Raw genomic sequence first — 27,872 nt, forward strand, 5'->3', positions numbered from 1 at the left:
TTTTTAACTTTATTTATTTATTTTGAGAGAGAGAGAAGAATCCCAAGCAGGCTCCATGCTGTCAGCAAAAAGCCCGAGGTGGAGCTCCAACTCACCATCTGTGAGATCATGACCTGAACCAAAATCAAGAGTTGGATGCTTAACTGAGCCACCCAGGCACCTGGCTTTAATCGTTTTTTATATTGGCAGATCCACCCTCTCCCACCCACCTCACCCTTTTTTTTCTTTTTTAATCTTCATGATACCTTCCTGGAGTCTAAGCCAGTTGAGATGCCCCTTCACATTCTGGATTTGTCTGAACATTTTCTTAGACAGTTCTCTCCTGGGTGTTGCTCTGTACTCCAAATTCACATTAGGAGGCACCCAACATCTGGTTGTCCCATTTTAGTGCAGCTGAAACTGATCACGGGTGAGGCTGTGATAACCAGACCTGTGCTTTGTTAAGGCATGTTTCACACCTTGAGCCCACTAAGCAATCTATGGGGTGATTTCTTTGTTGGTTGTTTTTTGTTTCGTTTTGTTTAAATTAAGGTGTAATTTATATACAGTAAAATTCGCCACCATTTTAGAGTGTGAGTTTTGACAAATACATACATTCACATAACTATCACCACAATCAAAGAGAATACATTTCCATTACGCAAATAGTCAATACTTCCACCCCCCCCTGCTGGCAACCACTGATCTGTTTCCTGTCCCTAAGGTTCTTGCCTTCTCCATATATAAATGGAATCTTCAGTATATAGCCTTTTGGGTCTGGTTTCTTAGCATAATGCATTTTAAAAAATAATTTTACTTCACTTTTAAGTAGGGTCTACGGCCAGCATGGGGCTGGAACTCACTACCCTGAGATTGAGTTGCAAGATCCCCCGACTGAGCCAGCCAGTCGCCACTTAGCATAATGCATTTGAGATCCATCTGTGTCATTTTGCTTATTGGTTCTTTTCTTTTCATTTCTGAGTAGTATTCCACTGTGTAGCTGTGCCAGTGTGTTTATCCATTTACCAAATGAGGGAGGTTGGGTTGTTTATGGGAGGGGAATCTTTAGCAACCACAAAATATTCAGTTTCACATCACTTAAATGTTTCACTTCAGGGCTTTATTATCCTTGATGATCCTTGCTTCACACTCAGGTATTTAACTGGGAGTTACAAAGTGGTGGTTTTCTGTCATTCCTTCTACCTTAGCCAGAATTCTTCTGTAAAGAAGAGCTGTACAGGTTATCTGGACATCCGGAAATGCTAAAAACACAGGATAGATCTGAATTCCTCCCCTTGAATTATCAATTTTCAGACTAAGAATTTGGTGCAGTGACATCCAATGGTGACAAAATTAGGATGGATTTGGTTTGGGGGAGATGGACTTTGTCTTTTATAGACTCTCCTATTACACACTCAAGGATTGTTTTACTTTCAACATCTTTAAATCCGCTGAAGTCTTTATCTTTTCCCACACCTATTGAAGGAGTGCTTTATTAGGCACTGGGGCTATACAAACATGGGAACACAATTCCCAGCCGTAAGAAGCTCAGAATGGTAAAGGAGGCAAATGACTAGACACAAAATTACAATCCATGTTACAACAGCCATGAGAGAAGTACCTGTGGGACTGTGACACCACAGAGGATGGAATGCTACCTGGGAAATCAAGGTTATATTAAACGTTGAGGAGACTTTGAACTTCCTTCTGACTTTTTGCCTGCCACTTTAATTTTGTTTATTCCACTTCTCAATTTTTGTCTTCTTGCTCTCCTGTGGGCCACCTGAATTCCAGGCTGACTCGATCCTGCTTTCGAGTGTATTACATTGCACAGACTCTGAAGTGGTTGTTCTAGATACGTATTTGTCCTGGTTCGTGGGTATCAAGGCAGTAAGTGCAGTGTAGAAACCTTACCTCCCTTTACCCTCTCCTGCTTATAAAAACCTTAACTATTCCCTCTATGCACTCTGAGACCACATCCATGTGTTACACATTTAGCTTCAACTGTCGAAGGGAACATAAAATGTTCAAGTCTAACTATATCTGTGGTCTTACTCCTTCCATTGCTCTTCCTCCCAGATGTTCCAAGCTGCATCATCCCCTTCTGTTTAGAGATCCTCCTTTCGTCTTTCTATTTTTAGGTCTGCTGGTGACAAATTATATTAGTTACGCTTCATCTCAGAATATCTTGACTTCTTTATTCTTGAGGTGATTTTTGCAGAATAGAGAATTCTCAGTTGAAATTTTCTTTCAGGGCCTGAAAAATGTTGTGTTCTTCCTCTTGGCCTCTATGGTTTCTGGTGAGAAGTCCACGATCATTTGAATAGTTTATCCCCCAAGAAGGTAAAGTGTCATTTCTCTCTTGCTGCTTTCAAGACTTTTTTCTCTTTAGTTTGCAGAAGTTTGATGTTATGATATGATGTAACTCAGCATGGATTTCTGAGGGTCCCACCCGTATGGGACTCATTCCACTTCTTGACTCTAGGTTTAGGGAGCTTTGGCCATGCTGGGGCAATTTTCAGCCATGATTTCTTTCATACTTTTTCTGTCCCACCCTCTTGCTCCTCACGTTCTTAGACTCTGAAGGCATGAATATTAGAGCTTCTGTTATAGTCCGGCAGGCCCCTGAGGCTGTTTTATTGGTTTCTGTGCGCTTATTTTCCAGGTTACTTTGTTATTCAGATTGGATAATTTCTAAGATTTATCTTCAAATCCATGGATTCTTTCTTCTAATAAGTCCATCCATTGATTTCTCACTTTGATTTCAGATTTCAGTTCTAAAACTTCTATCTGGTTCCTTGTATCTTCTATTGTTTTGTTAAGACTTGAGGCATTTTTATGCCGCTTGCTTTAAAATCCTCGGCATAGGCGCACCTGGGTGGCTCAGTCGGTTTGGGCCTCCAGCTTTAGCTCGGATCATGATCTCACAGTTCACGGGTTCGAGCCCCACCTTGGGCTCTGTGCTGACAGCTCAGGGCCTGGAGCCTGCTTCAGATTCCATGTCTCCCTCTTTCTCTGCTCCTCCCCTGCTCACGCTCTCTCTCTCTCAAAAATAAACATTAAAAAAAACCCAACCTTTATTTAAATAAAAAAAAAAATCCTTGCTATAGAGGGGCGCCTGGATGGCTCAGTCGGTTAAGGGGTTGACTTCGCCTCAGGTCATGATCTCAGGGTTTGTGAGTTCGAGCCCTGAGTTAGGCTCTGTGCTGACAGCTCCAAACCTGGAGCCTGCTTCAGATTCTGTGTCTCCCTCTCCCTCTGCCCCTCCCCTGCTTGTGCTATGTCTCAGTCTGTCAAAAAAAGTGAGTAAATGTTAAAAAAAATTTTTTTAAATAAAAAAATATTTTAAATCCTTGGCATAGAGGTGCCTGGGGGCTCAGCTGATTGGGTGTGGGACTCTTGACTTCAGCTCAGGTCACAACCTCATGGTTTGTGGGATCTAGCCCCATGCTAGGCTCTGTGCTGCCAGCATGGAGCCTGCTCGGGATTCTCTCTCTGGCCCTCCCTCTGTTCACATGCTCTCTCAAAATAAAAACATTAAAAAAACAAAACAAAACCCTTGGCATACAAGTCTGAATTATCCTGGTGTTGTTGGCATCTGTTGTCTTTTCTCATTCAAGTTGAAATTTTCTTGGTTCTTGGCTTCTCGTTTTTTAATCCTGGACATTTGGGGGTATTGAGACTCTGGATCTTATTTAGATCTTCTCTTTTAGCAGAGCTCCCCTGACACAGCACCGGGGGGAGGGGGAGAGGACGCCACCTCCTTGCTGCCAGGTTCGGTGGGAATCTGGGCTCCCACTCAGCCTTTGCTGGCTGGCGGGCAGGCATGGAAAAGGACTGCAGTTTCTCTGTGGTGTGACTGGAGGCCAGCGGCGAGGATCTGGAAGCTTCCCGTCCTGTTGGATGGCCCCTTTCCTGGTCCTTTGGCTCCAGAGAGCACGCTGGTCAGGGCTATCTGCGCTGGCGTGGCCCAGGCTGCCGGTCTCCAGCACCCAGCCCAGGACACATGAAGCAAAAGGAAAATCTGAGACCTGTCTTAGCTCAAGGTGCTGTAACAAAATACAGAATGGGTGGCTCAAACCACATTTATTTCTCATGTTCCAGAGGCTGGAAGTCTGAGATCAAGGAGCTGGCAGATGTGGTTCTTGGCAAGGATCTTCTGCTTTGCTGTTCTCATGTGGTCTTTTCTCAATACACGTTTGTGGAGAGAGTCCCTGTGTTTCCTAATCCAATCATGAAGGCCCCACTCCCATGTCCTCATCTAAACCTAATTACTCTACAAAGGCCCCGTCTCCTAAAACCATCTCATTGGGCGGTTAAGGCTTCTTCTAGGGGGGACACAAACATTCAGGCCCTAACCCCACTGTTCTTGCCAATGAGTGGCTGGGGGGGCGGGGGGGGGGGCCTTCCTCTCTCTAAATGAAGATAGCAGGAAGACCAGGGCTCTCTCCTTTCTCTCTCTGGGCCATCTGGCACTGGGGTCACGTGCTTGCTGCCAGCCTGAGGACAAGGCCAGCCCGGAGGGCAGAGCCACTAGCGTCAGGGACTGAGGACCAGAACCCTGATTCTCTGGTCTACAGACAAGCTGTTTCATTTCGGTCCCGGTCCTGCCTCACCCCTGACCTGCCTCACCCAGCAGATGGAGAGAGGAAATGAGGGATGGGCCAGGGAGGTCTGCATATCACTTGGCTTCTCTCACAAAAACTTTTCATCTGAACCCAAAAATAAACCTGTGCACACACTCCTTTACACTTCTGTTTATTCTTCCTGCTCGTGAAAACTGTTGACAAATGCCTTTCACGGGGGAGGCACAGCAATGCTGGAAAAGTCCTCATACCCTTATGCTGAGTTCTCATGTGGTAACCTGGCAAGCCGGAGATCTGGGAGGCCAGGCCTCCAGGGTCCTGGAGCTGGGGCCACCCCTCAAGAGTCCGGAGGGCAGCAACTCGACACGGGCAAGGCGGCTCCACAGGGGCCCCAAACACCGATCTCCTCAGCCTAGGGAGCTCATCAGGGTCTGAGCCTGCTTCAGTTCTGCAAGAGGAAGAGGGGCATAGGTGGGCAGCACCGGGGTGTGGGGGGGACCCTTCCCCCTCCAGGTATAGCTGAGTCTCACCTGCCAGGAGGACCTGGAACTTGTCTGCCGAGAGGGACATGGCCACAGGCTGGGCGGGGGCACCAGGGGCAGTGGCCACCTCCAGCCTCAGATGCACCATGGGCTCCCCCACTGACTGAAGCAGGCTGGAGCTCAGCGTGTAGTCCACCCGCCAACCCACGCCCGCCAGCCTGTTCACTGTGAGAGAAGGGGGAAGGGGGAAGCGCTCAGGATCAAGGGCTGGATGGAGAGCCACACAGCCCACACCCGGGGCAGCCTGCCACCCTTCAAGGCCGCGTGATCCTTGAGAAGCTCTCATCCCTCCCGGGGGCTAGATTATCCACAGCAGATCTCAGAGGAAAGAGACTTGGGCTGGGGTCCGCAGTCCTGGCTCTGTAACTCCTCAAGTCTCCTTCCTGAGGACAAGTACCTCCCGTGTGCCATGCACCTTCTAAAATGGAGCCCAGACCCCATCCCAACCCACACTCACCACGCAGGCTGCAGGTCCTCAGGTGCTCCTGCAGGGGGCTCTGCTTCTCCTCATAACAGCGACAGAGGCTGGCCGCATGTTCTGGAGGCAGAACAGAGGTCCCCTGAAGTAGCAGGAGGGGCTCAGACTACTCACAGGGCAGGTCTCGGGCTCCTGGACCACAGGGCAGGGCACCTCTCAGAGCCGGCCGGCCCGGCCCACTGCCCAGCGGCCCCCGGCACACAGGTTACCACCTGCCCGTACCCACACCCATACCTTTGGGCAGCCCCAGCTGCTGCAGTTCGCTGGACAAGGACTCGCCATCCACACTGTGCTTGGCCGCACTGGAGAGGATGAAACTCAGCACTGCCACCGTGGCCTTGACATCGCCCGACTCTGGGAGGACCCGTGGGTGAGGTAGGGGGCGTCACTGTGGCCTAGGCCACCTCCTTGTTGCCCTGCTATCTTCAGCTCAGAGCCCCTGGGCCTTCTTGAGCCCATGAGCACTATTACTGCCTCACCAGGAAGTGGCAGAGACACTGGCGCAGGGGGACTGTCAACACCTTTCTTCCCCTGAAGAGCCTCTGCTGAGGCAAGTGGATCAGGGCAGGCTGCTGGGAGGAGGGGCCTCTGTGCTAACCCCCAGGCCGAGCACCTACAGTGGCCCAAATGTCTGTAGACTTTGTGGGGTACTCACCAAACCTGGCATCGGCGGTGAGCTTCAGGATCTTCTCGTACTATGGAGAAAGGAGGCCCTCAGGGGGTGCCAGAGCCCTGCTCACCAGCCTCTTGCACCCCAGCCTGGGTCCTGATCACCCGCCTCCCTGGGTTTGGAGCACTCTCAGGGCAGTGGAGGTCACAAGGTCATGGGACAGTGGGGTGCGGGGCCCTGCACTCACGTCAATCCCCTGTCCCAGGAGTTCCTTCAGCACCTGGCTACACAGCAGCCTCAGCTTCACGGAGGACTGGAGGGGAAGACCTTGCATTAGCCAAAGTGGCCCACCCCACCCCTCCATGCTGGGGGGCTGGCTCAGAGAGGGCTGGCCACATGATCAGGGTCACACAGCTGGCTTGCACAAACCACGGGCACTGAGGCCCCAACTTCAGAGTGACCTCACCACCCTCCATCCCCAAGCCCCTGCTGCCTCCCACCCTCGAGAAGACCCTGGGCACTCAACAATCTTGGCCAGTGTGCTGATCTCCGCCAGGACCCAGTCAGGACAGTCCAGATCACCACAGAACCGGAACCTCTGCACAAGAGTGAGGCAGGTGGTCAGGCTGGGGGGCTGAGGTGTGGCCACATGTCCCCCATATTATGCTCTTCAGGGACCCCTGCTCCCCGTCCAGGATGGATGCCCTCTGGCCACCTGTTCTATTACCAGGCCATTTAGAGAACCCTCTCACTGACCCACCTGCCGCCAAACCTGCTTCTCACGCCTGTCTTAAGAGTCCGTGTGCTCAGCAAACGCTGACCGTGACAAACCTCTGTGGGCCAGATCCTGCTCTAAGTGCTGGGGGTCCAGCACAGAACAAAGGCCTCGTCATGACGTCATGGCCACTCACTTCCTCCTCCTTTGCCTCTCCAGCTCCACCACGCTGGCCTCCCTGATATTCCTGTTGCCAAGGGCACTCCCCTGTTGTCCTTGCCAGCCCCCCTGCACACTCTGCTCCCTTGTCTCTCCTTTCATTCAGGTCTCCGCTCAACTGGACGTTCTCTGACCATTCTTTCTAAAACAGCCCCTTGCACTGGAAAATTTGGGTGGCCAGTGCCCCAGTGATCTGGACTGTGGTAACGTTTTCAGGAACATATACGTGTTGAAATTTATCGAACTATACATTTACAGATGTGTATCATTGTTGATTTTACTTCAGTAAAGCTGTTAATAACACAGTTGGGGCGCCTGGGTGGCTCAGTCAGTTAAGTGTCTGACTCTTGTCATGATCTCATGGTTTGTGAGTTGGAGCCCCACCTCGGCTCTGTGCTGGCACTGCAGAGCCTGCTTGGGATTCTGTCTCCCTCTCTCTCTGCCCCACCCTGCTCGTGTTCTCTCTCTCAAAATAAATAAATAAACTTAAAATAAATAAATAAATAAATAACAAATAAACTAGCTCTTCTCAATCATATTCTTGCCCCTATCCTTTTTATTATTTTGTTTTAATATTTGTTTTTGTGAAGGGGGGGCACGAGTGGGGGAGAGCAGAGAGCGAGGGAGACAGAGAATCCCATGCAGGCTCTGCTGTCAGCACAGAGCCCGATGTGGGGCTCAAACTCACAAACTGTGAGATCACGACCTGAACCAAAATCAAAAGTCCGGCGCTTAACCAACTGAGCCACCCAAGGCGCCGCTCCATCCCCCTTTCTTGACCTCCACAGCATTTATCAGTCTCCTGTTAGAACACAAACCCACCCTGTCAACCACATCTTGCCAACACCCTCCATTCCTCAGATCAACTCTGATGCCCCGTGTGCCTGGCGGAGCTCCAGTGCATGGCAACCGTCCAGTGCATGCGGCCGTCCTTCCCCGCCTCTTACGTGCGGACAACTTCCCGCTGCCAGGAACAAAACCGCACAAACTGAGGACACCACAAACCCACGTTCTACTGATTCTGCCAGACCGTCAGGCAGCCTGGCAACACCATGTCCTCTGCTTGGCCCCACCAGTCACCTTCTCAGCCACTACAGACCTGCTACATGACACTTCAACCTCCAATCCCCTTGCTCCTTTTGACCTGACCCTACTGCACTCGTGCTTCTATATGGGCCTTCAATGTCCTATAGCCATGGTCACAAAGGACTGTCACTAAATCTGGCCTTCCTCTTCCTCAGCGACACCTGACACAAACCCATCCTTCCTGGTGAAACAGCACTGGATTTCTCCCTGTGCTGGCCTGGGTGTCATTCGCTGGCTCACCCTCCTTCTCCCACCTCCAAATGGTAATCCCTGCATACCACCTGCTGTCAGTACTCTGGGGCAAGGGCCTGGGCCAGCTGGTGAGGTGACGGGGTGTTAAGGACAGTGACAGGCTTGACCTCATCTCTCTTTCAGGTGTTTTTAACATTTTTGTGCCATAGACTTATTTGGCATCTGGCAAAGCCTACAGGCCTTTCTCAAAACAATATTTTTATTTTTTAAATGTTTATTCATTTTTGAGAGACAGAGAGACAGAGCATGAGCGGGGGAGGGGTTGAGAGGGAGGGAGACACAGAATCCGAAGCAGGCTCCAGGCTCTGAGCTGTCAGCACAGAGTCCAACACGGGGCTCAAAACCATGAACCAGGAGATTGTGACTTGAGCCGATGTCGGAGCCTCATCGACTGGGGGAGCCACCCAGGCGCCCCTCAAAACAATGTTTTCAAATGCATAAAATACATAGGATTGCAAAGGAAACTAAGTAATCAAAATATTCAAATACATTGGTGATGTGGTGTGTTTCAAGTCTGATATCCACTATAATTTAGAAACAATAAGCATAACACATGAACAACGTCAACAGCTGTAATGTGATAGCAAGAGACCTCTTAATTTCTACTGGTGACAAAGTCAGAGGTGCTAATACTGGGGTTTGTTGCTGACATTCATGATGGAAGGCAATCCTGAATTTCAGTTTGAAGTTAGTGAGAATTAAGATGTGAGATTTTCCTCAAGTTCATGGGCCCCTGACTTCCACCCACAGAAGTCTTCTACCAGCTCTGTATTATTTACATTTTTTATCACAAGAATGTGTTTCTTGTGTTAATTTCTTAAAATTTTGGCATTGCTCAAGGTCCTGCCCTAGCTCCTCTCCTCCCAACTCACGTCACTGAGACAGGTGACTTGTTTTTAGGGTTACAGTGATCATCTTTGCGCTGATGACTCCCAAATTTATAACTGCACTGTAGATTGTCTTCTGGGCTTTAGACCCTGAAGTCTAGATGTCTCCTAGCCTGCTGCACCTGGTGGCCCACAGACACCTCCCACAGCACCTATCAAAGGTCCCTAGTGCTGTTCCCACTGAAACTGCTCCCCTTTCTGGGTTTCCACTGGGCAACACCACCTGGGAACCAAGCCCAGACACGTGACTCTTCTTCTTCCCTCAAGCCTTTAGTCCTTAGGCCCTGCTGATTTCTCCTCTCTCTCTGCCCTAACTCAGGTCACCACCATCTCCCGGGGGTCTGCTGCCCCAACTGGGACTCTCTGCTCACCCCTTGCTCCCTCCACAAGTCAGCCAAAAATAGGAAAATATCTCTAGTCTCTGCTGGAAAGGCTCTTCCTAGGGGTGCCTGGGTAGCTCAGTCGGTTAAGCATCCCACTTCGGCTCAGGTGATGATCTCGCAGTTCGTGGGTTCGAGCCCCACATCAGGCTCTGTCCTCACAGCTCAGAGCCTGGAGCCTGCTTGAGATTCTGTGTCTCCCTCTCTCTCTGCCCCTCCCCCACTCATGCTCTGTTTCTGTCTCAATAATAAATAAAAACACTTAAAAAATTTGTTAAAAAAAAAAAAAAAGGAAAGGATCTTCCTAGTTTCCTAGTGCCCTCTTCTTAAAGTCTAAACTCTTTTCCCAGCTCCGAAGACACAGCAGGATTTGGTCTTTGCTTCCCTGTTGAGCCTCGTGGGTCACTAACCTCCAGCCAGGTGAAGTGCGTTCACCCAGGGAGCCCTGCTCTCTCTCACCTGGTCCTTGAACATGCTGTTCTGGGTCTGAAGATACAGCTCCCACTCGCAAAGCCTCCTAAGCTCCCGTCCACAAACTGCACGGCTACCAGCCAGGTTTCTTCCCTGTCCCCTGCCCCTCAGGTTGCTGTCACCCTCAGGAAGCCTTTCCTAATACTACACACAAGGTACAGCCCCGTCCCGTCCCGTCTTAACTATGACGGCCAATTCAGGCCCCTGCAGCTGAAGTCGCAGTGCCTGGCCCCCTGCCTGGTCCAGAGGGGGCACTCGAAGTCAGCCGAAGGAATGAACGCATGGAGGAGTTGAGAAGCCCCAGTCCGCGTCTCGTCCTTTCTGGCTTTGGGAAGGGCGAAAGGGCTTCCTAACAGTGCGGAAGGCCGAGCCTAATTCTAAGCTAATTCTTCTCCAGGTGGCACAGAAGGGCCGGGAAACGGGCACCTCCCGCCCCGGGCAAGCCCCAGTTCCCGCCCCGATGGGTGAGGGCCCTTCCTTTCCGCCGAGGAAGCACACGGGACACCAGGCCCCCAGGGCGCCCGCCCGCCCTGCCTGCGGGACGCTCGGCCCTCACGACCGCAACCAGGCGTCTGCCCAGGGGCCGGGGCCGTCTCCACCTGCCCGTGCCGGCGCCCGCCCGTCCGCGGCCGCAGCGACGAGACTCGGGGTGCCCGCCAGCCCGCCCCGGCGCCCCGCCTCCCAACACCCCGCGGCCCTCACCATCGCGCCTGGAAGCTGCCCGGCCTTTCTCCTCCCGGCACGCCGCGTCAGGTGACGCGACGGTCACGTGATGGGGCCGGGGCCTCGGCGGCGGGGGCGGGGCCAGGCGCGCGTCGCCGCGTCCAGAGCTGCGGGGGGCCATTAGTGACCGGTTCCCTGTGTCCCCGGAACCTCCTCCCGGAACTGACCGGCGCCGACACCCAGTTTAGCTAGAAAAGACGGAGAGGGAGCCATTGAATGTGTTAAGAGAGCAGGGCCCCGGGAGTCCTTTCTGGCCTTTGGAATGATTCCTTTGAGAACCGGGGTTCGGGTCATTGCGTGCGTGCTGCGGGTAAGCCGGGCCGTCGTAGCTAGCTGGGGACTGTGGCAAAAGACACTTGAACAACTTTACTGAAGTAAGATACACATAGAGGAAATTGTACACTCTGTAGGTATAAAGCTTAATGAATTTTCGTTAACTGTACAGCCCACGTCACCAGCACCCGCCCAGCTCCCTCGAGTGTTTTATTTCATTTTGATGAATTCCCTTTAGTTGCCTTAGTTACAATTGGCTGTAACAATTGACATGCTCAGAACTTGCCTTGTGGCTTCACCAACATTAGATGTTTACCTTAGTTTTTTTCAGTCTAGTGGAAGAAAAATAAGTTGTCTTAAATTGCATTAGTCCGCTTACTGGTGAGTTTAAAGGATGAACTGGGAACACTAAGTTTCCAATATCCTCTTAGAGAGGTAAAAGCATGGGGCGCCTGGGTGGCTCAGGGTGCTAAGCCTCTGACTTTGGCTCAGGTCATGATCTCATGGTTTGTGGGTTGGAGCCCTGTGTTGGGCTCTGTGCTGACAGCTCTGAGCCTGGAGCCTGCTTTGGATTCTGTGCCTCCCTCTCTCTCTGTCCCTCTCCTTCATGCTCTCTCTGTCTCTCAAAAATAAATAAACATTACAAATTTTTTTTTAAAAAAGAGGTAAAAGCAAAAAACGAAACAGCAACAGCACCAAAAATACCCTACAGAATAGACTAATAACCAAAGAAGAAATTGAACAATTTGAGATCTCTCTTCGATGACATGTCCCACCCTCCACAAGCCAGACCCAGCTGGTTTTATTGTTGCAGCCTTTCAAGCTTTCAAAGGACAACCCATCACAATTAAATTCTCCATAAGTAGAAAAAGATGGAAAGCTTCCCAATTCATGCTAAAATTGATCTCATTTATAAAGAGCCTTTTAAACATCATAACTGTCAGCATGTTGAAGTCAACAGTGTGTTAAAATACTACACCAAGGGGACCACTGGATGGCTCAGTCCATTGAGCGTCCAACTTTGGCTCAGGTCATGATCTCATGGTTTGTGGGTTTGAGCCCCGCGAATGGCTCTGTGCTGACAGCTCCGAGCCTGGAACTTGTTTTCAGATTCTGTGTCTCCCTCCTTCTCTGACCTTCCCCTGCTCACGCTGTCTCTCTCTCTCTCTCTCTCAGAAACAAATAAAACATTAAAAATATTTTTAAAATACTATACCATGTCAAAGAACAATTTCATTTTTAAAATAAAATTTTTTATAGTTTATTTATTTTTGAGATAGAGAGAGACAGAGCATGAGCAGGGGAGGGTCAGAGAGAGAGGGAGACACAGAATCTGAAATAGGCTCCAGGCTCTGAGCTAGCTGTCAGCACAGAGCCCGATGTGGGGCTCGAACCCATAAACCGTGAAATCATAACCTGAGCCAAAGTCGAATGCTCATCTCACTGAGCCACCCAGGCGCTCCTTAAGTTGCCTTTTAAATACATTGGTTTAGGTATTAAAAATGAGTTGATTTAAAGCACATGAACAGATATGTCCAACATCACTAGCTTTGGGGGAAATACAAATTAAGTCCATGTAAGATATTACTACATACCTATCAGAACAGCTGAAGTAAGAAGTAGTGATGATATCAAACCCTGGTGCGGATGCCATTAAAACTGGATCTCTGGGGGCACCTGGGTGGCTCAGTTGGTTCAGGGGCCAACTCTTGATTTTGGCTCAAGTCAAGATCTCACAGTTCCTGAGTTTGAGTCCTAACTCGGGCTCTGTGCTGGCAACAGTGAGTCTGCTCTGGATTCTCTCTCTCCCTCTCTGCCCCTCTCCTGCTCATGCTCTCTCTCTCAAAATAAATAAATAAACTTAAAAAAAAAAACTGGATTTCTGGAATATTGCTATTGGAAATGTAAAATGGTGCAGATACTCTAGGAATTAGTTCGGCAGCTTCTTTGAATACATACCTGGGGTTGCCTGGGTGGCTCAGTTGGTTGAGTGACTGACTCTTGACTTCAGCTCAGATCATGATCTTTCAGTTCAAGGATTCCAACCCCCGAGTAGAGCTCTATGCTGATGGCACAGAGCCTGCTTGGGATTCTTTCTCCCTCTCTCTCTGCCCCTCCCCTGCTTCTGCTCACTCTCTCTAGCTCTCTCAAAATAAATAAAATTTAAAAACTAAATATATACCTCCTATATGACCTAGCAATTACATTTTCAGGCAATTATCCCAGAAAAAAAAAAAAGAGAAATTATGTCTACACAAAAACCTTTTTGCAGTTGTTCATGGCAGATTTATTTGTAATAGCCACAAACTGGAAAAAAAAAAAAAAGCCCAAATATCCCTCAAATAGTGAATAGTCAAGCAAACTGTTTGGCATCCATTCTATGAACTACTACTCAGCAACAAAAAGGAACAAATGATAGATATATGCAACAACTTGGGTAGATCTCAAGGGTATTATGCAGAGTGTGGGGGAAAAAGGCAATCTCTAAAGGCAACATAGTATATAATCCCATTTATTTAATGGTCTTGGAATGACAAAATTATAGAGATGGGAAGCAGAGCAGTGGCTGCTGGGGCAGGGGTGGGGGGAGGGAGATGGGAGGTGTGATTACAAAGGAGGAGAAGAGGGAGCTCTTTGTGGCGGTGGAACAGCTCTGTATCCTGATTATAGGTGATCACATGAACCTAAATATGGGATAAAATGATGTAGAGCTATGCCTTGACATTGTTTTGATATTGAACTATGTTGCTATCGAATGTAACCATTGGAAGAAATGGAGTGAAGACTATGTGGAACCTCCCTGTGCTATCTTTGGAATCTCTCCTAAATCTATAATGATTTCAAGATGAAAAAGAATTGATTTAAGTAAAAAATAATACTTGACAGTTTGAAGGTCTGGTAATTTTGACGCGGTAAATCACTGGGCATCTTTTTTTTTTTTTTTAATAATTTTTAATGTTTATTTTTTGAGAGAGAGAGAGCAAGCCCAGGAGTGGCAGAGAGATGAGGGGAGAGAAAAACTCCAAGTGGCCTCTGTACTGACAGCTCAGGGCCTGATGTGGGGCTTGAACTCATGAACTGTGAGATCATGACCCGTGCAGAAACCAAAAGCCAGACACTCAACCAACTGAGCCACCCAGGCCCCCCATAACTGAGCATCACACAATTGCCCCCATGAGGCCATGCTCTAGGCCAGGCCTCTTGCAGGAGACTGAGACTTTAGACTCTTCTTTCTGCTTGGCATTTGGGGTAGAGTTGCCAAGTAATATACAGGATGCTCGGTGATATTTAGATTTCTGATAAACAAGGAATAATTTTTAGTATAAGTGTATCCCAAAGAATTCATGGGACATACTTATACTAAAATATTATTCCTGCAAATTATTTAATGTACTTAAATAGTTGTCTTTTTAAGGCCTTGTCTGCTAATTCTAATATCAGAACCATTTATGGGGCTGCATGTGTTGGCTGGTGTTTCTCTTAATTTTTGAATATATTTTCTTCTTCCTATGTCTAGTAAATACTTTGCGATATGCTGAACATTGTGAAAGTAACTTGTAGACACTTGGCTTATGTTATCTCACTCTAAATAGTGTTGGATTTTGTTCTGGGAGGCAATTAAATTACTGATGGATTAACTCAATCATGTATGTCAAGGCATGGCTTTAGGTTTTGTTAGGGTGTGTCTTTTTCCATTTTGCCCTTATCCCTAGGGAAGCTTCCTTACTCCAAAAGCATAGGCTTCTAGGCCTTCATGTGACTGTCTGGGATGGTCACCAAGACCTCTCCACTCTGGCTGGGTCGGAGCTCCAACGTGCCTCTAGTATCCTGTGACCTCGGAAGTATCTGTTTTACCCGCAGCTCCCTGGCAGCTATTTACTATTAGGACTTGCTGAACCTGAGTCCACACATTCAGAGTTTAGGAGTTGACCAAGGACCTGAGGAGAAGCTCTGTAGGGCTGCTGGGACCACTTCTCGTAAGTCCTTTCTGCTACTCTACCATACACATTTTAGCAGCCCTGAACGCCAATCTCTATTTCTTCTACCAAGCAGGACTGACACGCTCTCCCTGAATTCCACTTCCCTGTGCCATCATTTGGGGCTTGGAAATGTCTTCCAGGCAGAAAGATGTAAAACTCACTTCATTGTATTCCCTCCTCTCAGAGATTGTAACCTTGAATTGTCTGCGGCCCCATGCCTGAAGACAATGTGTGTATATGTTTTGTTCAGCTTTTTAGTTTTATGATGGGAGGCTATAATCAATATTCCATTACGATCACAGTCAGAAGTGCTATTATTCATTCCATGCTAAAACAAGAAAATAAAGACCAACAATTCTAAGAAAAATGGGAAAAACATATAAAAGGTCAAAGAAAAAGAAATGCAAACTCTCCTGACACATATAAAAAAAAAGTGTTCAACCTCACTGACAAGATAGATACAGATTAAAACTAAATGGAGAAACTTCTACTTATGGCCATTATGGTGTAAAGGGCCTAGATTTCCCTCCCTCCTTGAATAACTTACAGCTTCCTAACTAACAGGCTGCAACCCAGGGAGAGGGAGTCCAAGTAAAGCCCGGCTCTCTTGCTGAGTTGAGATGGGAGACTAGAGTTTAGGACGATCAACAAATACAGAATTTGTGAGGCAGAATTCCAGAGAGAACAGTGCTTCTGAAATAGAGCATGAGCGAGCACGTTCTGGAAAAGTACAGAAGATTCTTGAAGTGTTTGGCTCAGTACTGACATATACCCGTGTGAGAGGAAACAGGTGTGGGAGAAAAAACTAGAAAGCAGAAGACCAGGCAATTCCCAGAACTTACAAGAGACTAAAAGAATTCCTATTTTCACTAGCCAGAATAGAAACACCTTCTAATACATAGGACACTGAACAGAAGTTTTATGTTAACAGGAGTGCTCAGAGGATAAGGGAGCACTTTAACTTTAGTTAACAGGAGGATAAAGCTGCTCTGAGAAACTGTCCTAACAAAGCTTGAAAGCAAGCCTTGAATAGATCTAATTTTAAGTGACTTCGATGATATGGGAATGAAGTCCAAAGCTATTTAAAAGAAAATTACTAAATTCAGCATCCACAACATCAAAATCATATGGATCATCTTGTCAAAAATTACCAGGAATGCAAAGAAGGAAGAAAATAGGACCTATGACCAGGAGAAAAAAATCAGTCCATGGAAATAGGTCTTGAAATGTTAGAAATGTAATTAACAGGGACATTTAAAAATAGTGGTTATAGGGGCACCTGGGTGGCTCAGTCAGTTAAACGTCTGACTTTGGCTCAGGTCTTGATCTCACGGTTTGTGAGTTCGAGCCCCACATCAGGCTCTGTGCTGACGGCTCAGAGCCTGGAGCCTGCTTCAGATTCTTTGTCTTCCTCTCTTTCTGCCCCTCCCCTGCTCATGCTGTCTCTCTTTATCTCTCAAAATTAAATAAACATTAAAAAAATTTTAAATAAAATAAAAATAAAAATAGTGGTTATAAATATGTGCTGTGTGTTCAAGAAGATAGAGAAAAACCTAAGCATGATGAGAAGAGATAAATGGAAGACATTTTAAAAAGGAATTTCTAGGGGCTCCTGGGTGACTCAGTCAGTTGAACGAATGTCCAACTCTTGATTTCAGCTCAGGTCATGATCCCAGGGTGGTGAGACACAGCCCTGCACTGAGCCCTGCACTGAGTGTGGAGTATGCTTGGGATTCTCTCTTCTCTCTCTCTCTCTCTCTCTCTCTCTCTCTCTCCCTCCCTCAAATAAAAATAAAAATTAAAAATATTTAAAAAGGATTTTCTAAGGAGAAAAAAGTCAATAGTGCATGGGATTAAAAAAAACTTTAATGTTTATTTTTGAGAGAGAGAGAAAGAGAGAGGGAGAAACAGAGTGCAAGCAGAAGAGGGGAAGAGAGAGGGAGACACAGAATCCGAAGCAGGCTCCAGGCTCTGAGCTGCCAGCACAAAATCCGATGTGGGGCTCAAACTCATGAATCATGAGATCATGACCTGAGCTGAAGTTGGACGCTTAACCTACTGAACCACCCAGGCATCCCAACAATACATGGGATTAACAGATTGATCATTGCAGGAAAAAAAAAAAAAAAAAAAAAGATCAATGAAACTGAAGGCAGTGAACTTGAATAGAAGCATCCAAAATGAAAGATAGAAAAAAAAGGCTGAAAATGATGAAGAGAATACCAGTGGTTTCTGAGACAATATCATCAATATCAACACACATGGAATTGGTATCCAAGAAAGAGGGAGTGCACAGCAAAGTATTTAAAGACATGGCCAATGTTCCAAAATTGATGAAAACTGTAATCACACAGAATACAAGATCCTCAATAAACTCCGAGAAGAAGATAACTATACCAAGGCATATCATAGTAAAATTGCTTAGAAAAAGTGATCAATTTCTTGATACAAGGTAGAGAGTAAAGGCCTATTATGCACAGAGGAATGCAAATGACATCAAACTTTCCCTCAGAAACTATGTAAACAAAAAGATAATCGAATGTTATCTTTAATGTGCTACAAAAAAAATCGTCTTAGAATTCTATATTCAGGGGAAAAAAAGGTTGAAAAAATTTTAAGGTGTTATTTGTGTGTGTGTGTGAGAGAGAGAGAGAGAAAAGAGAGAGAGAGGGAGGGAGCGTGAGCTGGGGAGGGGCAGACAGAGAGGAAGACACAGAATCCAAAGCAGGCTCCAGGCTCTGAGCTGTCAGCACAGAGCCTGACATGGGGCTTGAACTCACAAACTGTGAGATTGTGACCTGAGCTGAAGTCAGACACTTAACCAACCGAGCCACCCAGTCACCCCCAGAAAAAAAATGTTTTAAAGATGAAGGCAAGGGATGCCTAGGTGGCTTGGTTGATTAAATGTCTGACTTGATTTTGGTTCAGGTCATGATCCCAGGGTTGTGGGATTGAGCCCTATGTTGGGCTCTGTGCTGAGTGTGGAGTCTGCTTAACATTCTCTCGTTCTCGCTGTCTGTCTGTCTTCTCTTCCCCCCTCCCTCTGCCCCTCTCCCCCACTAGCACACTCGAGCTCTAAAAAGATAAAAAAACATAAAGATGAAGGCAAGGGGCTCCTGGGTGGTTCAGTTGGTTAAGCACCTGACTCCTGATTGGTTCAGGTCATGATTTCACAGTAGGGTGATTGAGCCCCATGTTGGCTCAGCATGGAGCCTGTTTGGGACTCTCTCCTTCTCTCTCTGCCCATCCCCCCACTTATTCTTTCTTTCTCTCTCTCTCTAAAAAAAAATCAATGAATAATCATTAAAAAATAGTTTAAAATAAATAAAAAGTAAATATGTTAGGCCAAACAAAGTTTCTCACACAAACAAAAGCGGAGACAATCACCAGCAGACCTGCATAGTAGAAATGCTTCAGTCAGAAGGAAAATGATACCAGATGGAAATCTACACCAAGGCATGAAGAGCATTGAAATTATAAATACATGGGAGAATGTAAAAGATAACATTTTCTCATTTTTCATCTCTAAAAAACATTGACAGTTTAAAGCAAAAGGAATAATGGTATGTTGTGGGTTTTACTCTTCCGTAACAAATGTAGAAATAAAGCAGTGACAAAAGTAGCATCAAGGGCAGGAGCGGAGAGTGGAAGTATGCTGCTTAAGGTACGGATCGCTGCTGAGGGTGGCAGTAATCTCTGCAGTCCCACCTGGAATACTGTACTGCTCTTGGCATTGGGGAGGGGACAGCTTCCCAGACTTTCACTTGGCCCATCCCCTACAAGGGCTCCTACCCACAGGTCAGAGAATAAGTGTGAGCACTCTTAGCTCTAAGCAGCCTTACGTCAGTTGTTTGGAAAGAGAAGAGCCATGACCCCATTGGATCCACTATGAGATTGACCTCATCCAGGGCTTCATTTATTACCAGCCCCCTACAAGGCCACTCTCGATGGAGGGCCATGATGGCACTGTGAGTCTCGGAGTGCCACTGGCAACGTCAGTCCTGTGTTAATAACCCTCCAAAGGCCTGGGTATTCCCTTTTCACCAGATACAGTTACTTTGGTAAATGACCACGGATCCCATCGAGAAAGGATCTAGGTAATATTTATTGAAAACCATGTGATATTGCAGGATCTTTAAAGAACCCAGCCTCTGCTATGATCAAAGGGCTATGGGTCTCAATTGTCTCTGGAAACCGGTTAAGGGATAGCAATTTTTTGTTGTCGCCTTCTGCTTGCCAGCTCTCGGTTTGGTTTGGTTTTGCGAGTCCAGCCATATTCTAGACGACTGCCCATATAGCTTGTCTCAGGAATATCATCAATGACAACATCAAAGATTCCTGAAGACCAAGGCACTGTGGTTCTCCCTTCCAGCCTTGCTCTCAATTAAGTTAATTACATCCACCATTTTGTTAATGGTTACGTGCCATACCTGGCATCCCTCCAGACCCACTGACACTAAAAAGGCAGGTTTCATGGCAGCATCTCCTACTGTCAAGCCTGGCCTATGAAGAGTCAGGGTTATTGAGTCTCAAAGACCTAGGTGCCCCCCTCGCTGGTGCCCTCTTTATTAATTTAGACAAGAGTGTTACTCTGAGCCCTCCATAGGAACACAGTCAAATGGTGGATTCTCTGCTTGCATAGAATAAGGCCATTCCGACATTTCTACCTCCCTGAACCTTCTGACTCCTTCCTTTGGGGTACTACAGGAAAGCTGTCATAAAATCTCCACCTGATTTACGGAAGCAGTCATCATGTCTAAGCTTCCAGGAGTCATTCCAGCAGTGGTTCCAGATGGCCCAGGCAAGTCACAAGAAAGTGCTCCCGAGTCAATAAATGCTCATGTATATACCTGTTATTCTACCCTTGATCCAACACCCTCATCTTCTCTTACACCCCCTCTCCCAGATTTTTCCAGTTCTTATTAGACAGCTCCTGCAACTCTTTTGGTGAATAAGTTGTTTTACCCAGAGCAGGACTGTACTTGTGATCTTGGGCCATGATGGGGACTGACCCTGGTTATTGGCCCAGTGGCAACATGGAGAGGGGATGAAGAGGACACATGCCATCATTCTGTAAACATCCCACTCAGGGAAGGTTTTGGGCTGGTCTCCAGGCAGGGGGAGGATGCTCTCTTCTAGCGAGAGGCGGGGCAGCTCTAGCTCAGAGCATTCAGGGTAAACGGGAAGTTCAAGGATCTCAGGTGTACCCACTCACATTTCCCCATACCTATTCCTTTTCTATCAGGGGCCTGAATTTAGGGTAGGAGCCCATTACAGTTGATCATTCAGTCTCCATTGCAGTTCAGCCATACTTACAATTCAATTCCATGTCTAATTTTCTGCCCATTCTACTCTCCAGGGGCAGGAGAAGAGAGTTTCCTTCTATTCTGTCTTTGGCTTCGAATAGCCTCTCACTAGCCAAAGAGAATACTTCCAGCAACAAAATGAACTGCAAATGGGATGGATCCCTGGGTGGTGCAGTGGGTTAAGCGTCCAACTTCAACTCAGGTCATGATCTCACAGTTCATGAATTCAAGCATGGCGTCGGCTCTGTGCTGACAGCTCAGAGCCTGGAGCCTGCTTCAGATTCTGTGTCTCCCTGTCTGCCCCTCCTCCACGCGTTCTCTCTCTTTCTTTCTCTCTCAAAAATAAATAAGACATTTAAGGGTGCCTGGGTGGCTCAGTCGGTTAAGCATCTGGCTTCAGCTCAGGTCATGACCTCATGGTTCGTGGGTTCGAGCCCCACATCGGGCTCTGTGCTGACAGCTAGCTCAGAGCCTGGAGCCTGTTTCAGATTCTGTGTCTCCCTCTCTCTCTGACCCTCCCCTGCTCATGCTCTCTTTCTCTCTCAAAAACAAATAAAACACAAATAAATAATTAAATAAATAAAGACATTTAATTTTTTTTAAAAGAACTGCAATGAATTGAAACATATAAAATACATCAAGCATCTATAACTGCTCTGAGTTGATAGTTGACTAGGTCAAGTCTGCCATTCTACTTATTTAGAAAAAAATAAGTTGGTTAACTTTGGAGTATTCTACTGAACCAACTTTTATTGTAAAAACAAGTAAATAAGATGGAAATAATCAAGTATTTTTTCTGTCCCTTTTATATAAACTATAGGTTAGGGTTACCAAATATGAGAGTTGATGAGGGAAAATTCTTTTTTATTGTGATGAAATACACATAAAATTTACCATCTTAACCATTTTTATGTGTACATTTCAGTGTACGTTCACACTGTTGTGCAGCCATCACCATCGTCCACAAGTTTTACCATCTTGTAAAACTGAAAGTCTGTACCCATCAAACAACTCCTCATTCTTCTCTCCCCAGCCCCTGGCAATCACCATTCTTCTTTCTCTCTTGATTTTGATTTCTCTAAATACCTCATAAAAGTGGGATCATACGTATTTATCTTTTGTGACTGGTTTATTTCATTTATTTCATGCATGTTATAGTATGTTGCAGAATTCCATTCCTTTTTAAGGCTGCATAATATTCCATCATATGGATATGCTACAGTTTGCTTATCTAGTCATCTTTCAGTGGACACTTGGGTTGCTTGCACATGTTAGCTACTGCTACAAACATGAGAGTACCAATATCTCTTCAAGATCCTGCTTTCAATTCTTTTGCATATATACCCAGAAGAGTAATTTCTGGATCATATAATTTTATATTGAATTTTTCCACAGTAGCTGTACCATTTCACATGCCCACCAACGGTTCACAAGGGCTCCAATTTTCTCACCTCTTTGCCAACATTTGATTTCCTTTTTTTCCTGTAGTGACCATCCTAATAAATGTGAGGCAGTATCTCATTGTAGTTTCAATTTATATTTCCCTAATGATTAGTGACATTGAGCATCTTTTCATGTGTTTATTGGCCATTTGTACATGTTCTTCGGAGAAATGTCTATTCAAATTTTTTTTCCCATTTCTGAGTCAGGTTGTTCTGTTGTTGAGTTTTTAGGGGTTCTCTATATATTCGATATTAATCCTTTGTCAGCTATATGATTTGCAAATATTTTCTCCCATTCTGTGGGTTGAATTTTTACTCTGTGGATAGTGTCTCTTGAACCATAAAAATCTCTTAATTTTCATGAATCTAATTTGTCTATTTTTTTTGTTACTTGTACCTTAATGTCATATCCAAGAAATCATTAACAAATCTAATGTCATGAAGTTTTGTCCTGTGTTTTCTTTTAAGAGTTTTCTTATATTTATGTCTCTGTTCCATTTTGAGTTAGTTTTTATATACAGTGTTAGACAAGTATCCAACTTCATTCTTTTGCCTGTGGATACCCAATTTTCCCAGCACCATTTGTTGAAAAAACTATCCTTTCCCTATTGAATGGTCTTGGCACATTTGTCAAAAATCATTCAACCATATATGTGATGGGTATTTCTGGGCTCTCTATTCCATTCATTTATGCCAATACCACAGTGTTTTGATTACTATAGCTTTATAGGAGGTTTTGAAATCAGGAAGTGCGAGTCCTTTAACTTTGTTGTTCTTTGTGAAAATCGTTTTGACTGCTAATCTCACTCCCTTGAGGTTCCATATGAGTTTTAGAATGGGTTATTCTTGATATATTTTGGATGTTGTTATCACATATATGATTTGCAAATATTCTCCCATTTGGTAGGTTGCCTTTCCATTTTGTTGATGGTTTCCTTTGCTGTGTGGGAGGTTTTTAGTTCAATATTGTCATACTTGTTTATTTTTGCTTTGTTGCCTTTCCTTTTGGTGTATCAATGATATTTTGATAGGGATTGCATTGATAGGGATTGCACTGTAGATTGCTTTGGGTGGTATTGACATTTAACGATATTAAGTCTTCGAACCTATGTTCATGGGATGTGTTGCCATTTATCTGTCTTCTTTAGTTTCTTTCTGCAGTGTTTTATAGTTTTCATTGTACAAGTCTTTTACCTCCTTTGTTAAATCAGTTCCTAAATATTTTATTCTTTTTTGATGCTATTGTAAATGAAAATTTTTTTTAAATTTCCTTTTCAGATTGTTCATTGTGTATAGGCATATAGCTGATTTTTTTGTGTTAACTTTGCATCCTGCTATTCTGCCTGACTGCTGTGGCTAGAACTTCCGGTACTATGTTGAATAGAAATGGTGAAAGTGGGGATCCTTGCCTTGTTTCTGATCTTAGAGGAAAATCTGTTAGTCTTTCACCACTGCTTCACCAATGCTTTCACCATATGCTTCTGTGGGTTTTTATTATATTTCTTTTATTATGCAGAGGTAATTTTCTTTTTTTAATGTTTATTTTTGAGAGAGAGAGGGAGAGAGAGAGATGGATTGAGGGAGAGGCAGAGAGAGAGGGGGCCAGAAGACCTAAAGTGGGCTCTGTGCTGACAGCAGAGAGCCTGATACGAGGCTCAAACTCACAAACTGTGAGATCATGACCTGAGTTGAAGTCAGATGCTTAACCAACTGAGCCACCAGGGCGCCCCTATCTACTTTTGTTTACATTTGAAAAGTTAAAAGTTTAACTAATGCCAATACAATAAGAGGATATTTTAAGAATCTTGGTTTGAGGGGCGTCTGGGTGGCTCAGTCAGCTAAGCTTCAGACTCTTGATTTTGGCTCAAGGTCATGATCTTCATGAGTTCGAGCCCCAAGTTGGGTTCTGTGCTGATGGTGCAAAGGGTGCTTAGGATTCCCTTTCTCTATCCCTCTCTCTGCCCCTCCCTTGATCATGCTCTCTACCTCCCTCAAAAATAAAGAATCTTGATTTGAATATTGATCTGGAAAAAGAGACAGAAATTAGGAACTTTGAATGATGGACTTACTCGACATTTGACGATTTTAAGGAATAATTAATTTTACCTTTTAGGCCTAATAATAGTTATATGCTTTTATTTAAAAAGAATCATTATCTTGACAATATACGTACTGAAGAATTTACAGATGATATTATATGAAGCTTGGGATTTGGTTCAGTTAATCCAGTGTAAGCAGAGTATGGAGAGCATAGAGGAAGCATGATCATCTGTATTTGGCAATTATTGAAAGTGCATGATGGGATTGTTATTTTCTTTACCTCTGTATAGACAGAAAATTTCCATAAAAAGGAGGTAAAAATGCTCATTTAGATGAATGTTCGTGGGTTCATACACAGCGGATTTCCACCCCCATCTACAGTTTCACTTCCTGTGGTTTTAGTTACCTGTCGTCAGTCATACTCTGGAAGCAGATGATCCTACCACATGTCAGAAGGTCACTAGCAGCCTAATTCTATGTCACAGTCCCTCCGTCATTAGCTTCATGTCATTATGTAGGCATTTTGTCATTTCATAACATCACCAGAAGAAGGGTGGGTATAGCACAGCAGGCTATTCGGAGAGACAGGGAGGCCACATTTACAGAACATTTTCTTTTTTTTTTTTTAAATTTTTTTAAGGTTTTTTAATTTATTTCTAGGAGAGAGAGAGAGAGAGACAGCATGAGCAGGGGAGGGTCAGAGAGAGAGGGAGTCACAGACTGAAACAGGCTCCAGGCTCTGAGCTGGCAGTCAGCACAGAGCCCGACGCGGGGCACGAACCCACGAACAGCGAGATCATGACCAAAGCGAAAGTCGGATGCTTAACCGACTAAGCCACCCAGGCGCCCCACAGAACATTTTCTTAAATTACAGTTGACACACAATGTTACATTAGCTTCAGGTGTACAACGTATGTTATGCTGCGCCCCCCACAAGTGTAGCTGCCATCTGTCACCGTACACTATCACAGTGTCATTGACTATACTCATTTTGCCAGACCTTTCATCCCCATGACTTACGCTCTGCACAACTAGAAGCTTGTGTCTCCTACTCTCTTATGCCCATTTTGCCCGTGCCCCCAACCCACCCCATCTGGCAACTGCCAGCTTTGTTTTCTGTATTTCTGGGCCTGTTTCTGCTTTGTTTTTTCACAGTCCACACATAAGTGAAGTTTTGTCTCTGACTTATTTTGCTTATTATAATGCCTTCTAGGTCCATCCGTGTTGCACAAATGGCATTATCTCATTCTTTTAATGCTAATATTCCATTGTGTGTATGTATGCACATAAGTATCACGTATATCCCACATATATCATGTATATTTATCCATTCGTCTATCAATGTACACTTATGTTGCTTCCATAGCTTGGCTATTGTAAATAGTGCTGCAATAAACATTGCAGCATGTATCTTCTCAAATTAGTGTTTCCATTTTATTTGGGTAAATAACCAGTTGTGGAATTAGGGGATCATATGATATCTCTATTTTTAAATGTTTGAGGAACCTCCACTCCACAATGGCTGCACCAGTTTACATTACCAGCAACAGTGCATGAGGGGTCCTCTTTCTCCCACATCCTTACCAACACGCGTTGTTTCTTGTTTTTTGATACTAGCCATTCTAACTGGCGTGAGGCATTATCTCATTGTGGCTTTGATTTACACTTCCCTCCTGACTCATGATGTTGAATATCTTTAAAAAGTATTTTTTATTTTATTTATTTTTTTATTTAGTTCTTTTTTTAATATTTTATTTTTTCTAGAGAGAGATAGACAGTGTGAGCAGGGGAGGGTCAGAGAGAGAGGGAGACACAGAATCCAAAACAGGCTCCAGGCTCTGAGCTGCCAGCATAGAGCCCAATGCAGGGCTCGAACCCACAGACCACGAGATCATGACCTGAGCCGAAGTTGGACACTTAACCGACTGAGCCACTCAGGCACCCCTATTTTTTATTCTAGAGAGAAAAAGCGCACAAGTGGAGGAAAGGGGCAGAGAGAGACAGAGAGAGAACTGTAATCAGGCTCTATGTTCAGCATAGATCCCGACATGGGGCTCAATCCCAAGACCCCAGGATCATGACCTGAGCTGAAATCGAGAGTGGGGCACTCATCTGACTGAGCCCTGAATATCTTTTTCAGGGGTCTGTTGCTATCTGTATGTCTTCTTTGGAAAAATGTCTATTCAGGTCCCCTGCCTGTTTTTTAAGTGAACTTTTTTTGTTTTGTTTTGGGGGTTTTTTTGTTGTCGATTTTTTGTTTTTTTGGTTTTGAGTTGTAGAAGGTCTTTATATATTTTAGACATTAACTCTCTTCTAGATATATCATTTACAAATATCTTCTCCCATTCAGGGGTACCTGGGTGGCTCAACTGGTTGAGCGTCCGACTTTGGCTCAAGTCATGGTCTCATAGTCCGTGGGTTCGAGCCCTGCATCAGGCTCTGTGCTGACAGCTTGGAGCCTGGAGCCTGCTTTGGATTCTGTGTCTCCGTCTCTCTCCCTCTCTCTGTCCCTCCCCTACTCATGCCCTGTCTTTCTCTCTCTCTCTCTCTCTCAAAAATAAATAGACATTTTAAAAATTTAAAGACTATATCTTCTCCCACTTAGTAACTTGTCTTTTTGTTTGGTTAATGGTTTCCTTCACTGTGCAAGCTTTCAATTTTAGTACCAATAGTTTATTTCTGCTTTTGTTTCCCTTGCCTGAGGAGACATATCTAGAAAAATGTTGCTAAGACCAATGTTTTGTTTTGTTTCTAAGAGTTTTATGTTATAGGTCTCACATTTAGGTATTTTTGTGTATGGTATGAGAAAGTGGTCCAGTTTTCCCAGCACCTCTTATTTAAAAAGGTGTCTGGGGCGCCTGCATGGCTTAGTCGGTTAAGCGTCCAACTTTCGCTTAGGTCATGATCTCGCGGTTCGTGGGTTCGAGCCCCGCGACGGGCTCTGTGCTGACTGCCAGCTCGGAGCCTGGAGCCTGTTTCAGAGTCCGTGACTCCCTCTCTCTCTGACCCTCCCCTGCCCACGCTGTCTCTCTTTCTCTCTCCTAGAAGTAAATAAAAAAATATTTAAAAAAAAAAAAAAAGGTGTCTTTTCTCTGTTGTATTACCATCTTTGGTAATTCTTACCATCTTTGTCAGAGATTAATTGGCCATATAATTGTGAGTTTCATTCTGGGCCCTTTTTATTCTGTTCCATTGATCTTTGTGTCTATTTTTGAGCCAGGGCCATACTACTTTGATTATTATTATAGCTTTGTAGTATATCTTACAATCTGGACTTGTGATACCTCTCACTTTGTTCTTTCTCAGGACTGCTTTGGCTATTCAAGGTCTTTTTTGTTTTTTAATTTTTTAAATGTTTATTTATTTTTGAGACAGAGAGAGACAGAGTGTGAGCAGGAGAGGGAGAGACAGAATCTGTAGCAGGCTCCAGGTTCTGAGCTGTCAGCACAGAGTCCGACGCAGGGCTTGAACCCACAAACTGTGAGATCACGACCTGAGCTAAAGTCAGATGCTTAACCGACTGAGCCATCCAGGGGCCTCTACTTCAGGTCTTTTGTGGTTCCATACAAACGTTAGTATTATTTGTTCTAGCTCTGCAAAAAGTGCTATTGGTATTTTTATAGGGATTACGCTGAATCTGTAGATCGCTTTGGGTTGTATGCCATTTTAACTGTATTTGACAAATATCCTTCCAATACCTGAGCATGGGATATCTTCCTATTTGTGTCATCTTCAATTTCTTTTCAGTAATGTTTTACAGTGTTTCACCTCCTTGGCTAAGTTTATTCCCAGGTTTTTAATTCTTTTTGGTGCAACCATGAATTGTTTTCTTAATTTCTCTGTCACTTCATTATTAGTGTATAGAAATGCAACATATGTGTGTATATTAGTTTCACATCCTAC

At 45.2% G+C, this 27,872-nt stretch overlaps 1 protein-coding gene across 1 annotated transcript; it reads right to left on the reverse strand.

Moving 5' to 3' along the window:
• Positions 1-4,721: 4,721 nt before the first annotated feature.
• Positions 4,722-10,966, reverse strand: COMMD4 (COMM domain containing 4). The gene is made up of 8 exons (XM_039238184.1): positions 10,908-10,966; positions 6,722-6,793; positions 6,443-6,508; positions 6,241-6,280; positions 5,820-5,939; positions 5,565-5,645; positions 5,096-5,272; positions 4,722-5,013 (listed from the first exon to the last, which is right to left on the reverse strand). The coding sequence occupies exons 1-8, from the start codon at positions 10,908-10,910 to the stop codon at positions 4,973-4,975; spliced, it is 600 nt and encodes a 199-aa protein (XP_039094115.1). The 5' UTR covers positions 10,911-10,966; the 3' UTR covers positions 4,722-4,972.
• Between the last annotated feature and the right edge of the window lie 16,906 nt (positions 10,967-27,872).

The sequence above is a fragment of the Hyaena hyaena genome, unplaced genomic scaffold (genome assembly GCF_003009895.1).
Source record: "Hyaena hyaena isolate Hyena2069 unplaced genomic scaffold, ASM300989v1 scaffold_137, whole genome shotgun sequence".
NCBI classification, from domain to species: Eukaryota; Metazoa; Chordata; class Mammalia; order Carnivora; family Hyaenidae; genus Hyaena; species Hyaena hyaena.

What these genes read in the sequence shown, in the direction of transcription:
- COMMD4 (XM_039238184.1), bottom strand. An exon ending in TCAGCACACTGGCCAAGATT is followed by an intron (nt 6,509 to 6,721) that starts GTTGAGTGCCCA and finishes CTTCCCCTCCAG; the next exon opens with TCCTCCGTGAAGCTGAGGCT. An exon ending in CACCGCCGATGCCAGGTTTG is followed by an intron (nt 5,940 to 6,240) that starts GTGAGTACCCCA and finishes GGGTCCTCCCAG; the next exon opens with AGTCGGGCGATGTCAAGGCC.